This window comes from Pleurodeles waltl, chromosome 8 (genome assembly GCF_031143425.1).
Source record: "Pleurodeles waltl isolate 20211129_DDA chromosome 8, aPleWal1.hap1.20221129, whole genome shotgun sequence".
Taxonomy (NCBI): Eukaryota; Metazoa; Chordata; class Amphibia; order Caudata; family Salamandridae; genus Pleurodeles; species Pleurodeles waltl.
In genome coordinates, this window is record NC_090447.1 from 436603528 (window position 1) to 436620537 (window position 17010).

General features: G+C 47.3%; 1 protein-coding gene across 1 annotated transcript in view; it reads left to right on the top strand.

Moving 5' to 3' along the window:
- Positions 1-16606, top strand: part of COA5 (cytochrome c oxidase assembly factor 5) — a 41143-nt gene extending 24537 nt beyond the window's left edge. The window contains exon 3 of the mRNA XM_069204328.1: positions 16178-16606. Within this exon, the coding sequence (XP_069060429.1) occupies positions 16178-16219 (42 nt within the window). The 3' untranslated portion in view covers positions 16220-16606. The remainder of the gene's footprint in view (positions 1-16177) is intronic.
- The last annotated feature ends 404 nt before the right edge of the window (positions 16607-17010 follow it).

Below are 17010 nucleotides of genomic sequence, written 5' to 3' on the forward strand. Positions count from 1 at the left end.
TGGCCTAAGAAGAATAGGCCGATCTGTCCCCAAGCAAAAATGGCCTAAAATAAAATTGTCCACCAGGGGAGCGACCCTTGGCAAAGGGGTCGCTCCCCATCTGTAAAAAACAAAAATCCCTGGTGCCGGGTGTTTTCTGACCCCTAGTTAATAGAGGCAGATCTGCCCCCAGGGGGGCAGAAAAGGCCTAATAAAAAAAATTGGCCCCTGGGGAGCGACCCTTGCCTTAAGAGATAGCTCCCCTTATCAATGTAAACAAAAAAAAAATCCCGGGTGTCTAGTGGTTTCACAGCCATTTTCACTACACTTAAGTAACTTATAAGTCACCTATATGTCTAACCTTCACTTGCTGAAGGTTAGGTGCAAAGTTAGTAAGTGTGAGGGCACCCTTGCACTAGCAAAGGTGCACCCACATAGTTCAGGGCCATTTCCCGGGACTCCGTGAGTGCGGGGACGTCATTACACGTGTGCACTACATGTAGGTCAATACCTATATGTAGCTTCACAATGGTAACTCCGAAAAATGGCCATGTAACATGTCTAAGATCATGGAATTGTCCCCCCATTCCAAATCTGGTATTGGGGAGCCAATTCCATGCATCCTGGGGGCTCCCCCATGGACCCACCGGTACTGCCAAACCAGCTCTCTGAGGCTTGCACTGCAGCTACAGCTGCTGCCACCTCACAGACAGGGTTCTGCCCTCCTCTGGCCTGAGCAGCTCAGTTTCAGGAAGGCAGAATGAAGCATTTCCTCTGAGACCAGGGTGATACACCCTCTCCCTTTGGAAATAGGTGTTACAGGCTGGGGAGGGCTAGCCTCCCCCAGCCTCTGGAAATGCTTTGAAGGGCACAGATGGTGCCCTCCTTGCATAAACCAGTCTACACCAGATCAGGGACCCCTTGTCCCCTGCTCTGGCGCGAAACTGGACAGACAAAGGAAAGGAGAGTGATCACTCCCCTGTCCATCACCACCCTAGGGGTGGTGCCCAGAGCTCCTCCAGTGTGTCCCAGACTTCAGCCATCTTGCTTTGCAAGGTGTGGGGGCACTCTGGAGGGCTCTGAGTGGCCAGTGCCAGCAGGTTACGTCCGAGACCCCTCCTGATAGGTCCTTACCTGATAAAGTAGCCAATCCCCCTCTCAGGGCTATTTAGGGTCTCTCCTGTGGGTTCTCTTCAGATTCTGCTTGCAAGTTTCCTTCAGGAATCCTCTGCAACTACTACTTCATCCTGTGACCTCGGATCAGCCGCAGCCTGCTCCAGGAACCGCTGTAACAGCAACAAAGTATCCACAAGGGATACTTTTCCTCTCCAACTTCAGCACCAGCCAGCAACTGCAACAGTTTCCACGGTGTGCACGCTTCGGGGACTCCCTGTCTTCTTCCTGCACCAGAAGGACTGAAGAAATCTCCTGTGGGGTGACGGAGTCGCTCCCCTTCTCACGCAGGCACCTTCCAAGACGACGACCGGTACCCTGGGACTCCTCTCACAGCGACAAGCGTGCTCCTAAGGACACAGAGGGTGAATCCCATTGACATAGAATGCCCTGAGGTCCTGCTGACGCAATTTGGAGGAGATAAGACCTTGCCTTCACGGAGAGTGATGGTACTCCTGTGTACTGCGTCTTCTTCACCTCCTGAAGCCTCTGTGCACTATTTGCAAAATTCCTTTGTGCCCAGTCTGGCCTAGGTCCCCAGCACTCCAACCTGCGATGCTCAACTCGCTGAGTTGTTCTCCGGCGGCGTGGGACCTTCCTTTGTTGTGCTTCACCAATCGCGTTTTGCTCCTCCTTTGTCCCCTTGTCCTGGGACTCCCGTGGATGCTGCCTGGCATCCTGAGGGCTCTCTAAAGTGCTGAGAGCCCCCTCTTCCTCCTCACTCAGAGTTAAGGCCTCCAGGTCCCTGCTGGGTCCAGCCAGCTCCCTTTTGATGCAAAATGCTAATTTGTCGTAACCAAGGCTTGTTGGCGACTTCCAACACGAAATCACGTATGCATCAATCTTCACGTCGTGGGACATCTTTTATATCACACAGGAACCCGCTGGCTTCTTCCTAGGGTGCATTTCTACAGTCTTCGGCTAACCGGGGACTCTTCTTTTGCATCCTCTTCTGGGTTGGCAGGGGCTCCTGTCCTTCCTGGAACTTCTTTCAACTTCTTAAGCAGGTCATCAGGTCCGGGAATCCAGCAGTTGTTGTTTGCAGACTTGGTTGGTTACTGCAATAATCCATATCACGTGGTGTAGTGTGTCCTAAGGAAACTTGCAGTACTTTACTCCTGCTTTTCTGGGCTCTGGGGTCGGTTAATTTACTTATGTTTACTGTATTCTTACTCTCCCAGCGATTCTGCACACACTACACTTGTCTAGGGGGAATTCGTGATTCACATTCCACTTTCTTAGTATATGTTTTGTGTTGCCCCTAGACCTATTTTCTCCCATTGCATTCTATAGCATTTCCTATTGTTTGCACTGTTCTGTGACTAATCACTTGTCTAGTTTTGGTGTCTAGTGTATATATTGTGTATAATAATACTTACCTCCAGATGGAGTATTGTCTCTAGGATATTTTTGGTACTGTCACCCAAATAAATACCTTTATTTTTGGTAACACTGAGTATTATCTTTACTTGTGTATAAGTACTGTGTAACTATAAGTGGTGTTGCATGAACTTTGCATGTCTCCTAGTTCAGCCTAAGGTGCTGTGCTATAGCTACCTCTAGCAGCAACACTACTACTTCACTAATAAGGGATAACTTGACCTGGTATAAGGTGTAAGTACCCAAGGTACCCACTACAAAGCAGGCCAGCCTCCTACAAGGTCAGCACGCAATTGCGCGCTGATGTCATCAGATGTTATTGGGGGGGGAGGGCGGAAGGGGAAGTGATTCCCCTTCCAGCCCTGCCCTTAGGGGGTTAGGGAGGCCCTCAGGGGGAGCGCTAGCACTTCCCCCAAGGGCCTCTACCAGGATGTAATTGTTACGTTCTTGGTGCCTCAGCACCGCAGCCAAGGATGTAACCATTATGGGGAAGGAGTTAAAGCAAATTCACAGGCCTTCAAAAAAGGTGCGCTTGTTTGAAGAGAAGTGGGCTGCTGAAGCCGAGAGGGTGGAGTTGTGCAATTTAAGGTATGGTTCATTGGCATAACCTATAGAAGCACACTCAATTGCTTGAAGGATGAGGTAGTGGGTGTTTGCTGGAAGGAAATGTTAGATTGTTGTCTGTTTTGTTATCTTAAGTTTTGAGAGCAGACATATTATCCACCTGAGCTTTGAAGGATAGTTCATCATCTGACCCCATACCCAGGTTTCTGATTGTCTTAGTGGGATGGGGACAGCGACACATGGCGCCACACCACCAGTGTGAGGGTAAGATGGATGGAGGCCTGCCTAGTGTCATCACCTCAGTTTTATCCCAGTTTAGTTTAAGGAATCCAGTCAGCCAGAAGCACCAGTCCCAACTCAAGGTTTTTATGGGCCACCCTGAAGCTCCCACCCAGTCTAAGAATCGGCTGTGTGTCATCAGCACAACACATACATGACAGGTGGTACAACCTAATAAGGCCTGCAAGGGGGGCCACATCCAGTTTAAATAAAGTTGGGACAAGTGAAGAGCCATGTGGAGCTCCACAAAAATGCCTCAGCTGCCAGTAACCTTAAAGGTGGTATACAGACCTTCTGGGTACAATTGAAAAGAAAGAAGCAGATCCATTCTACTGCCTTCCCTCTAATTCCGACCTACTAAAGTCCTCAAATATTTTATCCTGTTGGAAATAACATTGCTGTTCTACTACATATGCATTGTTATAATAAAAGCATTACAAATACGTCTAGGAATACAGAAGTAATACAGATATAACAAGCGCCAAGAATTGCACTCTGAGGAGGTTCAGAGTGGAGGCGGGGGGCTATGATTAATTAGCGATGGAGTTTCCTGGCATCTCCTCCACAAGATCAGGCAAGCAATGTGTCCAGTGTACGTTTCTTGATGCTCTCTTGGAGTAAGTAATCAGAGTTGACAGTAGGTTAGTAGGGAACCAAACAGAAAGCATGAAGTGTGTGGACAGACAAGATATGAAGGGTTGTAACTCATGCTCTTGTTTTTAAGCATGTCACAGGGAAACACAAAATAAACGAAGCATGGTTCATTTCATGGATGAGGGGTCAGTTTCCGTTTTATTCAAAACCTGATACAACTAGCAAGTACTGAACTTTCTCTGGGTCTCGTATGACAGGTTGTATGTCACTACAGTGTAAGACACTACAATGAAGGTAATACCACACATCCATTACTACAGGAGTCACTACTTCTGATGGACCATCACAACGCATCTTTGTTTGATTGTTTTGTGTGTGTGTGTTTATAGATAAATATACATACACATACTCAGTTGGATTTTTTATACAGCACCATTTTTAAAAACTATTTACGTTTATCTTGTAAGAAATCTGATTATTATTTGGGGTGGGCAACTTAGCACTTCAAACAACAGCCACAACCCTTGTCACAGTGAGCCCTCAAAGTCACTAAATTAATCTGAGCTCAGCCCATTAGTATCTGTGGCACAGAGCAGACAAGTTAAACTTAGGGCAATGTGTTTATGCAGCACCAAAACAGTAATACACTCAAAGCACCAAGCAATAAAAATCCCAAACCAAATTAGAAACATAGAGTAAAATTTAGTAAACAAAATTACATAAATACAATTAGGGTTATCAGAGATGTGATGTTTTAAAGTTTTAGGTAAAAGTAGCGCCATAAAGCACAAAGTGACAATGATAGTCCATCGTCGCTGTAGAGCGGGATCTAGGCGTGATGTGAGGCTGACCCATATGTAGAACATGTCAAGTTCATCTTGGTCAAAGATATTCCCTTCCAAATTATTATTTTAAGTCCCAACGAACCAAGGAGCGCACACTTTTATGGCCCCCAAGATCTCAGGGGAGGTACTCAGGGACTCCCTGTGACAGGCAGAGGCTGACAGGCCACTGGTCATCTGGGTACTTCCAACAAAAAAGCCCCTTGCAGCTTGTTGGCTCCCTGTAGCCACATAGGAAGTCACCAACTGACACTGGAGTCCATCTCTTCGTCCTGAGTACAAGAGGTAGCAGGTATACCTCCTCCATATGCCAGGGCACTTTCAAGATGGTGGAAGTCTTTTTTTCAAGATGTTGAAAGTCTTCAGCCACAATAAGTGTGTGTTCGTGTTTTTGTTTGTTTGTTTTAGGGTAATCCAAGTGTCCATCACTGGTGTGATGTTCTGCTTAGAATCTCACGTATTACATCACTGGTAACATCTGAAATCTATGACAGTGCAAGTTATATTTATGTCAGTTACATATGTGTGGTGATTTTCCCTCCACTTTATAACTTCACTTTATCATATAAACTCCACTTTAATCATAAGCTACATATACTTATCTGCTTTGCAATTTCCCTATGCATTGTAGTGACTTGCATTGTAAATTGATTAAAAACATACCTGTATGGTAAGGACTCATGTCGTAGAACTAACGTTGTATTGGCAAGCACAGTACAGCCCTCCTTGTGATGGGGCTGCATCCTATGATCATTTGCAATACTGCACTCGCTTCTTCATCTGAGTTGTTGTATTCCACTATAATTAGGCAGATGGGTGATAAAGCATATATATTTTAAATCCCTCTTAGTCCACTTTCGTAAATGCAATTTTAACAGCCCCAATTGTTACTGTATGAAATCACAATACAACAGTAAATAAGTGCAAAACCTAACATGCCCAAAAGAGCTCCTAATAGGAGGCGGTTCTCACGACTTGCTGCGAGTGGACAGCCGATCCGTGGTACCCATTGTGAAGCCAGAGCATGAATCCTGACAAAGGGTTACCATCTGGGTCTGATGCAACAGTTCTTGGCTGAGCTAGTGAAGTTGAAGTTGGTGTTAACACCTGTCCCATAGAGGATCTACTTATGCTCAGATATTGATTAATGCTATTTGGGGCGAACGGTCCAGGGTCTGTTGCTGTGTTGAGCTCGTGCTTTCACAGAGGAGGCAATCCTATGTCAGACAGCATACCTGTTGTAAATCCAGCTTTTTCTGTAGGAGCAGGAGTGAAATCTATGATCAGATTTACATTACTGATTTTCTCCTAATGTTGTTCTAAATAATTGCAAGTAATATTGAAGCAACAACCTACAGTAGAGTAGCTCTGCATACCGAGCACTATAATCCGTCCTTTTGAACAATTTCTAAAATAAAAATAATTGAAACATTTTCAGAAGTATTTAAATAATCAGATAATTAAATCACTTCCGGTGTAGGTTAAAATCCACTACACACAGATCTTCTGGAAGAAGACTCAATCTCTGTTCTGTGCCATCAAGTATGGAACTCACAGGGCATGGCCTGCCATGAGAAAATGGAGGACACGCGAGTTGATGCTCCACGCCAACCCTGCCATCTATCCACCTTAATCCTTCCCTGCCAGCCACACAGACGTGCCTTCGTGGCCCGCTGCAGCCCAGAGATATTGTAGGACAGAGGCGGCCAGGCTGCAACAGCCAACAGAGAAGCTGCGAAGGCACTGGCACCAGTGCTGCAGTGCCAAGGGCCTAGGCCGATGCACTCATGACATGAGGCGCTCTGCAGGGCCTAAGCAGCATAAATCACTGCAGAGAAGCACTGGCCCAGTACTTGGTGGACCAAGGGCCCGGACTGAAGCACCTGAGAGCCCCCCACACATGATCACTTCTGCACCAGAGAGAGACTAAATCCTTGCTCCTGTGCTGGGGTGGAGGACTTAAGGAGGTATGCCCAACGACACTGTTTGGGCGGGTGGGGAGGGCAAGGTACTACAGACCCACTGGCCATTGCGGAGGGGCGAGTTTCACTGCAGTGAGTAGAGAGGCCCCCTCTTACCTACCGGGTGATTCATTTGTGATGCCGACCAGCACCAGGGGCTGACTGAGGAGGCCTCAAACCCTAAGGCTTGGAAATAGACTGAACTGCAGGGGCCAAATGGGCTCCAGGGGAGGCCTTGGACCATTATACTGAGCACGGCCCTACATTAAGGCCCTACCTGACATCATCCAGTGGCTCCTCTTACCACCTACTGAGGAAGGCATGCTTGACATCGATCACTAACTTCTTCTGCATGCCATACATCCCTGGCGGCCCGGGCCTGTGGCCAAGGGTGCTGTGGGCCTGGTGGATAACTCGGGCCTCAGGTGACTCAGCAGACCATGCATCCCTGCTTGGTTCTGCCTCTCTGAGCACTGAAGACCCACTGATGAGCCTTCAGAGTTGTGCTTGAGTGTGGCCCAGGGCACAACTCTGTTCAATTGGATGAAGATTGCTGCCCCCCTGTGAATGTTACAAGCCAAGTTGTGACTGAAATCTCGAGGGGAAGTGCTGATACCAGGAGTTTGGCTGGCTCTGACCTTCAGTGAGCAGGATCTGCTGACTTTGAGAGCAGCTCTCAGACTGTTGGGGAGAGACACTGTGGTGCAGCTGTCTTGCAGAGCAGTGCATGTAGGGATCAATGATGGACAAACCCAAGATGAGAGGTACTGGCACGGCCACAGGATTGCAGGGGATACCAACGAGAGAAGGCTTGCCATCTGGTAGTGGTGCAGAGCAAGTGTCCCCTGCCGCTTAGCAGACTCTGGACAAAATCCTGGCTGTCATTGTGGACTCAAAAGCCACCCTGCAGATAGGCAGTGTCTCAGAGGAACTGGTCCTTTTGTGGGCAGATCATCGCAATCTTGCAGATAAGATCAAGGAGACGGAGGTGATAGTTGAGGAGCTCAGGCCAGCACAGCAGTCCCTGGAGCAGCAAATGACGGGCCTTACCGAATGAGTGAACATTCTGGAGAGCAGAGCGGAGGATGCTGAGGGCTGCAACCGATGCAACAACATGTGGCTCGTGGGGCTGCCCAAGGGATCAGAGGGTAATGGCATGATTGCATACTTGGAAAACTGGATGAAAACTCAAGTGGCCCCTATAGAACCTACCCGCTTCTTTGCCCTTGACTGTGCACACAGAGTTCCTGCGAGGCCCCTTGCTCCGGTCTGTCGCTGAGGCCAGACTGCTGCGTTACTGGATCATGATATCTTGCTTCGGAAAGCCCTTATGAGTGGCCCCTTCCGAGTGGATAGTGCAGTGGTGACCTTGTTCCCTGACCTAACTGCTGCAGTGCAGGCTAAAAGAGCTTCCTTTCTGGAAGTTAAGCAAGAACTTGCTTGAAGTCAGTGTAGGAAAGTACCATCTTGCCTGGCATCTTACCCCCATTTTTCACTGTATATATGTTGTTTTAGTTGTATGTGTCACTGGGACCCTGTCACCCAGGGCCCCAGTGCTCATAAGTGTGCCTGAATGTGTTACCTGTGTAGTGACTAACTGTCTCACTGAGGCTCTGCTAATCAGAACCTCAGTGGTTATGCTCTCTCATTTCTTTCAAATTGTCACTAACAGGCTAGTGACCAATTTTACCAATTTACATTGGCTTACTGTAACACCCTTATAATTCCCTAGTATATGGTACTGAGGTACCCAGGGTATTGGGGTTCCAGGAGATCCCTATGGGCTGCAGCATTTCTTTTGCCACCCATATGGAGCTCTGACAATTCTTACACAGGCCTGCCACTGCAGCCTGAGTGAAATAACGCACACGTTATTTCACAGCCATTTTACACTGCACTTAAGTAACTTATAAGTCACCTATATGTCTAACCTTTACCTGGTAAAGGTTAGGTGCAAAGTTACTTAGTGTGTGGGCACCCTGGCACTAGCCAAGGTGCCCCCACATTGTTCAGGGCCAATTCCCCGGACTTTGTGAGTGCAGGGACACTATTACACGTGTGCACTACATATAGGTCACTACCTATATGTAGCTTCACAATGGTAACTCCGAATATGGCCATGTAATATGTCTATGATCATGGAATTGCCCCCTCTATACCATCCTGGCATAGTTGGCACAATCCCATGATCCCAGTGGTCTGTAGCACAGACCCTGGTACTGCCAAACTGCCTTTCCCGGGGTTTCACTGCAGCTGCTGCTGCTGCCAACCCCTCAGACAGGCATCTGCCCTCCTGGGGTCCAGCCAGGCCTGGCCCAGGATGGCAGAACAAAGGACTTCCTCTGAGAGAGGGTGTTACACCCTCTCCCTTTGGAAAATGGTGTGAAGGCAGGGGAGGAGTAGCCTCCCCCAGCCTCTGGAAATGCTTTCATGGGCACTTTTGGTGCCCATTTCTGCATAAGCCAGTCTACACCGGTTCAGGGACCCCTTAGCCCTGCTCTGGCGCGAAACTGGACAAAGGAAAGGGGAGTGACCACTCCCCTGACCTGTACCTCCCCTGGGAGGTGCCCAGAGCTCCTCCAGTGTGCTCCAGACCTCTGCCATCTTGGAAACAGAGGTGCTGCTGGCACACTGGACTGCTCTGAGTGGCCAGTGCCACCAGGTGACGTCAGAGACTCCTTGTGATAGGCTCCTTCAGGTGTTGCTAGCCTATCCTCTCTCCTAGGTAGCCAAACCCTCTTTTCTGGCTATTTAGGGTCTCTGTCTCTTGGGATTCCTTAGATAACGAATGCAAGAGCTCATCCGAGTTCCTCTGCATCTCTCTCTTCACCTTCTGCCAAGGAATCGACTGCTGACCGCGCTGGAAGCCTGCAAAACTGCAACATAGTAGCAAAGACGACTACTGCAACTCTGTAACGCTGATCCTGCCGCCTTCTCGACTGTTTTCCTGGTGGTGCATTCTGTGGGGGTAGTCTGCCTCCTCTCTGCACTAGAAGCTCCGAAGAAATCTCCCGTGGGTCGACGGAATCTTCCCCCTGCAACCGCAGGCACCAAAAAGCTGCATTACCGGTCCCTTGGGTCTCCTCTCAGCACGAAGAGCGAGGTCCCTCGAATCCAGCAACTCTGTCCAAGTGACTCCCACAGTCCAGTGACTCTTCAGTCCAAGTTTGGTGGAGGTAAGTCCTTGCCTCACCTCGCTAGACCTCATTGCTGGGAACCGCGACTTTTGCAGCTACTCCGGCCCCTGTGCACTTCCGGCGGAAATCCTTTGTGCACAGCCAAGCCTGGGTCCACGGCACTCTAACCTGCATTGCACGACTTTCTAAGTTGGTCTCCGGCGACGTGGGACTCCTTTGTGTAACTTCGGGTGAGCACTGTTTCACGCATCCTCGTAGTGCCTGTTTCTGGCACTTCTCCGGGTGCTACCTGCTGCTAAGAGGGCTCCTTGTCTTGCTCGACGTCCCCTCTACCTCCTGGTCTAATTTGCGACCTCCAGGTCCCTCCTGGGCCACAGCAGCATCCAAAAACGCTAACCGCACGATTTGCAGCTAGCAAGGCTTGTTGGCGTTCTTTCGGCGAGAAAACACTTCTGCACGACTCTCCACGGCGAGAGGGATCCGTCCACCAAAGGGGAAGTCTCTAGCCCTTTGCGTTCCTGCAGAAACCTCAGCTTCTTCTGTCCAGTAGAAGCTTCTTTGCACCCGCAGCTGGCATTTCCTGGGCATCTGCCCATCTCCGACTTGCTTGTGACTTTTGGACTTGGTCCCCTTGTTCCACAGGTATCCCAGATTGGAAATCCATCGTTGTTGCATTGTTGGTTTGTGTCTTTCCTGCCTTATTCCCCTATCACGACTTCTTTGTCCTTTGGGGAACTTTAGTGCACTTTGCACTCACTTTTCAGGGTCTTGGGGTGGGCTATTTTTCTAACCCTCACAATTTTCTAATAGTCCCAGCGACCCTCTACAAGGTCACATAGGTTTGGGGTCCATTCGTGGTTCGCATTCCACTTTTGGAGTATATGGTTTGTGTTGCCCCTATCCCTATGTGTCCCCATTGCATCCTATTGTAACTATACATTGTTTGCACTGTTTTATAAGACTATTACTGCATATTTTGGTATTGTGTGTATATATATCTTGTGTATATTTCCTATCCTCTCACTGAGGGTACACTCTGAGATACTTTGGCATATTGTCATAAAAATAAAGTACCTTTATTTTTAGTATAACTGTGTATTGTGTTTTCTTATGATATTGTGCATATGACACTAAGTGGTACTGTAGGAGCTTCACTCGTCTCCTAGTTCAGCCTAAGCTGCTCTGCTAAGCTACCATTATCTATCAGCCTATGCTGCTAGACACCCTATACACTAATAAGGGATAACTGGGCCTGGTGCAAGGTGCAAGTACCCCTAGGTACTCACTACAAGCCAGTCCAGCCTCCTACAGTCAGCCATAGATACTCTCTCCTATTTCCTGCTAAACTACGGGGTTTTTTGGGCGGAACGGTGCACATTTTCCTGAATCCTTCCCACACCTGGGTTGGTGGACAAGTGTCGGGCAGAGGGCACAAACGGCAGTGCACCGGAACGACAATCTCTCCTGCGCCGGCATCTGAGGCAGAGACGTCGGGATCAGGCTAATGCGAGCCATGTTCAGAGTCCAATGAAAGCCCAGGCAGAGAGGGACAAGGCTGCAGCCCTCCTGGCAGTAACAGGCTTTACCCACAAGCACAACTCGGACTCGGATACAGGGGCTCATTCTTATAGATACTCTGTGGACTTTACCTTGGATGACACTTCCGTTGGTACGCAGAGTCACCATTTGTGACACCGCAGACAGCTGACGATCTGCTTTGAATATCTGACTGCATGTTGGTAAGGCAGACACACAAGACGAAAGTGATACATGATGGGTTACATTGTAACCATATACCATGGGGCTTAAGACACTACCGAGTGACTATGAAGAGGTCCTCCTGGCTTTAGGTGGCATCCATCTGGCGCTCTTGTAGTATTATATATATATATATTTGTATTATTTTCACCATAGCTCTTGTTTTTTTCAGGGGGTGGGGGCTGCTGGCCTTTCATCACTGCGTAGGATGCCTGGGAAGAGCCTCCCCCCCCCCCATGCTTGGGTTTGAGTATGCTCCTAATCAGGACCAACTGCCATTTCTGACCCGCTTGTCTGCACAGCTGGGTTCTCTTCATGGAAGGGACATGATTATTGGAGGGGACTTGAACTGCGCGGCTGACACTACCATGGACTGCTCTATCCTGCTGCTCCCAGAGGCACTGGCGCATAGGATTGCAAAGGGGTTTCAAGACTGGGTATCCAGTTGGGGTTTTTAAGATGTTTGGAGGATGCAACATAGTGGAGAGAGGGATTACTCCTTTTACTCTAGCCTATTTGTTCTGCATGAATAACGTCCTGTGTTCTGCACCCCTTTGCCAATCAGCTCATCACGCTGAATACCTTGGTCACACTATCTCAAACCACAACCTGCTACTGTTGGGAATCCAGTTTGGCACACCTAGGCCAGCAATCCCCATGTGACAGCTTTGTCCCTGTGCCATTGAAGATCACACCTACAGAGAGGGCCTCCAGGAGGCCATTTCAGACCAGTTCACACATAATTCTGGAAGCGCTTCTGATCGTGATCTGATGAGTGAGTCCATCCCGACCAGTGTAACATCTTCCTTAATCGATGCTGCTTGTACTCTGTACTGGTTGCTCCCTGGCAGGATGGAGATGCAAGGGGGGGCCTGATGGCACCGTCAGCTGAGCCTGTCTGGGTGCACTTATGAATCAAATGTAGTTGGGGCCTTGTGGCAGGCATGGGTCTGTCTATTATATACCAACCCTACTGCTGGGGTCCAAACGGGCCGGATCGTGCTGGACTCATATGATGTATCTCAAGGAACCAGGCAGGGGTACCTGTTGTCCCCGCTCCTGTTTGCCCTTGCTATTGAGCCATTGACAGAATTGTGTAGGTTGTGAGGACTGAATATTGGTATCTGGGTTGCTGGCACTGAGCATTTGATATTGCTATATGCTGACGCCTTGTTATTGTGCGTGTCCAACATAACCAATGATGTCCCGTTTTATGTTACAGCTCTTACATGAGTTTGGCAAGTTATCTGGTCTGCAGGTAAATCTGGCAAAGACCTGTGTTTTCCTGATACTTCCTGACATGGACCAACCGCTGGCCTTGATGCCATAGATCAGCTGGGCACCCTTGACGTTCAGATACCTGGGAGTTCAAATTTATCATTCCCTAGAGGACATAGGGGAGGGCAACATATGGGTAGTGCTGCGCTTTCTGAGAGGGTATGTAGGCTTTTGTCACTTGCTCCAACTTCCCATTATGGCACGGAAAGCTCTGGCTAAAATAATTATGCTGCCCTGGTTGCTTTATTATTTTACCAATCTCCCAGCCTGGATGCCTACCCTGAAGTTTAGGCAATTAGATTCACTGTTGAGAGAGATTATCTGGGACTTTGCGGGGGGAGGGTTCACCAGGTGTCCTTGGACACTCTTAGACCGCCTATATTAGAAGGGTTCCTGGGGATGCCAGACTTCAAGCTATAGTACCTGGCTGCTCAACTGCACTGGGATATACTCTGGATGCCACAAATCTGACCAAACTGGGACCCATGGGTACCGTACCTAATCAGGGAGCACTTCTGGCCTGATTACTGAGGTGAATATCCGGGAGGAGAAGGGATGGTGTGCTCTAGATGGTGCCACTATGCTGGGGGCACGAATGAGGGAGTGGCCATTGTAATCCCCTTTGCTACCCCACCGTCTTCTGGGCGGCACAGCTGGTGACATGGACAGAGGTGGGGTTGATGACAGTTGGCAACTTTTTCAAAGCACCCATACTGATTCCCCTGCAGGTCCTTGTTGATGCACACAACTTGCCCTCTGGGCAGTTCCTCACCAATTATGTATTGGTCTAGACCAGGGTTCTGCAAAGTCGGTCCTGGAGAGCCAGGTCCATGCCAGTTTTTTAGCATATCCACATTTAGAAAAAAGATGTTTCAGAAATCTACATTCTTCTAAGTGTGGATATGCTAAAAAATCTGGCATGGACCCGGCTCTCCAGGACCGACTTTGCAGAACCCTGGTCTAGACCTTTACTGCTCGCTAGGAAACAGGGGTTGATGAATCCCGGACACATAAGTTCTTGCATTTAATGCTGTCCCGAGGAAAGGGTGGACATCTGGTTAAATAGTTCTATGGTATCCTCCAAGGGATAGTGCAGAAAGATTTGAGCACCCTCAGGCAAAAATGGGATGACATATTAGGCAGAGAAGTTCCACATTGGGAATGGATGAAGATGTTGGCTTATCCACAGAATGTATTCCGGAATCCCTTGTTTAAAGTAATTCTTTTTAATTACCTTTGCCAGACCTATCTCTCCCCGAAGAAATTAACTTTGAGATATGGAGGGGAGCCTAAGAATTTTCCTCGCTGTGCACTAGCGGAGGCAGATTATTTTCACATGACCTTGTCCTGTGTTGATATAAGAGTCTGGGAAACCGTTTTTTTGATTTGGCCTTCATATTAGCCAAGAGGCAGATTTTCATGACATGGAAATCTGCGGTTGGACTGGTGATAGAAAGATGGGAGGCAACTGTCAGCGAATGGGCTCGGGCAGAGGACCAGGCGATCCGTAGCGAGGAAGTTCTGGGAATAGGGAGATGACTGACAGCCCCTCAATGGACAGAAGTGCTGGAAAACCCTGGACACTATAATTACTCATCATTGGGAGGATCAGGATCCGTGAATGAGAGTGGAATAGCCGACTAGGAACACACATGGGGTCATGGCTACATACACAGGAGGGTGGTAGCATCAGGGTGATTGGTTACCTGTAGGTTTTAGAGAACTATGCATAAGGTGCGCTGCAGTTAACATGCTGAGTATGTCCGTACCTTGCTTACTGTGGCTGCTTGTCGACTACCTCTCTTCCCCCTCGACCCGTCCGCCCCCCTTCCACATACACTCTCCTGAGTGAGATACTGGATGATAGCCCACTTGGAACTCACTGTTTAAACTAATAGTTATATTAATGGTTCTACTGTTTTTATACTAATACATGTAGACTGCTCATTTGAATGCTTCCCCTTGTAGTTACTCACGTGTTGCAGGTGGTTAGGAAAGCTGGTGAGCGCAGGAATTGTGAGTAATGATACAAGAGCCTGTAATTTGAAAATGTACAGTGGACGCTTGTGACGCCACTTCCTGTGGAGGCATGATGAAAATGGTTAAAATAAGGTGCTGTTCTGACCTGTACTTGTGTTGTGAAAATACTAATAATTTTTTTTTTTTTAAATCAAGTATGGAACATGCTTCCCCCTGACCTCAGAAACCTTGCTAGCCAGGTACTCTTAAAGAAAAATAAAAACAAATCTGATCTAAAGTCCATTCTTGCTAAAGGTTTTTTGGGACAGCTCCCCACCCTGCCTAATTAAGTAGGGGCAGAGCCCCTGAACAGTGATTCCTTACACGCTAGCCAAGGATACTGTTGGCAGGGGAGCAGGAGGTGGCTAGGCAAGGTCTACACTCACCATACAGTGGTGCTTTGAAGTAACTCCCATCACAAGGTAGCTCTTTGCAAACTAATTAAATACATAGTTGGAATGGAATTAAACAATGGCAAATACAATCAAACTTTGTGTTAAAACAGACAACTATTACTGAAGTACAATTCAGGAAATACATTTATCCAAAATCTGTTTGTAATAAATGGGACATTTCATAGCCCATATTGCTTCTCTCTTTGGAAGGTAGGCATTAATTTGTGACTTTGTACTGCTAGAAGGTTTGATTGTTTTACATTAAAAAAGCAGATTCCTTAAGTTCTATGGTTTACAATCTGCGGCAGAGCTTTTTCTGTGGCCGCAACACATATGTGAAATTCTCAACCGTTAATTATCTGAAAAGATCACCATTTTCTAAAATTCCATAAAGCCCTGAGGACCTGTCTGTTTCATTGTCAGCAGAGCTAATCAGACCTATCCCTACAGACATGCTATTAAGCAAGCGCTTTTTGAATGCCTAGTTACTCTTTTTGGGTGGACATTCAGCTTTACAAGACCATTAACCCACCATTTACCTCTAGTCGGCTCCAGTTGATCTAAAGGAGATCAGATGGTTTATATGGATTAACATTATTCTGGTGAATTTCCTGAACGATTATTTTTTCTGTTCTATAAAAATCAGTCAATGTAAAACTGTTATTAGCCACAAAAAAAACACAATGCATGCAGAGGCCTTAAATTGTGAACATTTTACATTTGCATCATTTGAAGCATCTTTTATATTTATGGCTTTTAATAAGTGGTTTTCAGTATTATACAATGCAAAGCTAAATTAACTGTGCTTGATTTTACAGTTGGATAACAGAGCAAGATTTCGAGGAAGAAAAGGCTACTGATACATTTGTGAAAAATGCAGAGTATGATACACCAATCCATCTGTTTGCTTCAACCGATGTGCAAAGACACTCCTGGAAATGGAAGAATATCCATGACCTTTGCCAAGTTGGTACATCTCCAGTTTGAAAAATGAATGTTGCAGGAGCAGAAAGACATATACCGATGAACATGATGTAAATTAAATCTGACATGCATATAGAAGTTAAACACAAAAGTCATTCCAAAGCCTTTTCACAGTTTGGAGCCTTCTGTGTATGTGGGAAATGGGAATTAAAAAATAGATATGCAGTTGTAATGAAGACAGTATAGATCGCACTAACTGATTCAGTCATAGTCTGAATGTTCCTGTGTACTGTTTTTTAATTAAAAATAAGCATTATTAATAAGTTTCCATCTGTTCATGTTACAGCACATTTTATTGTGCATATCAGTACCGAATACCAAGGTGGTAAGCGTCCTCTGTAAGTTACATTTGGCTTCCTGTGTTGAAAGACTCCAGGTTTTGAGACCAGGAAAATTCTGACTCAATCCTTCTCTCTATGCTCCTCAAGATTCTGGAACTCTAGCTTTCCAGAGGTGTGCCTCACTAACAAGCATTAATCTTTCCAAAAAATACAGGAAACCACTGCTATTCACTTGCCATCTCTCGTTCATCATCATTTATGTATGTATGTATTTATAGTGTATTTGTAAAGCCCGTTCCGGCCCGAGGGCATCGAAGCGCTACCTAGGGTGAGGCTGTGCCGGCTCAGGGAGAGACTCAGGGTCCAGGCTTATCGCGGGAAGAGCC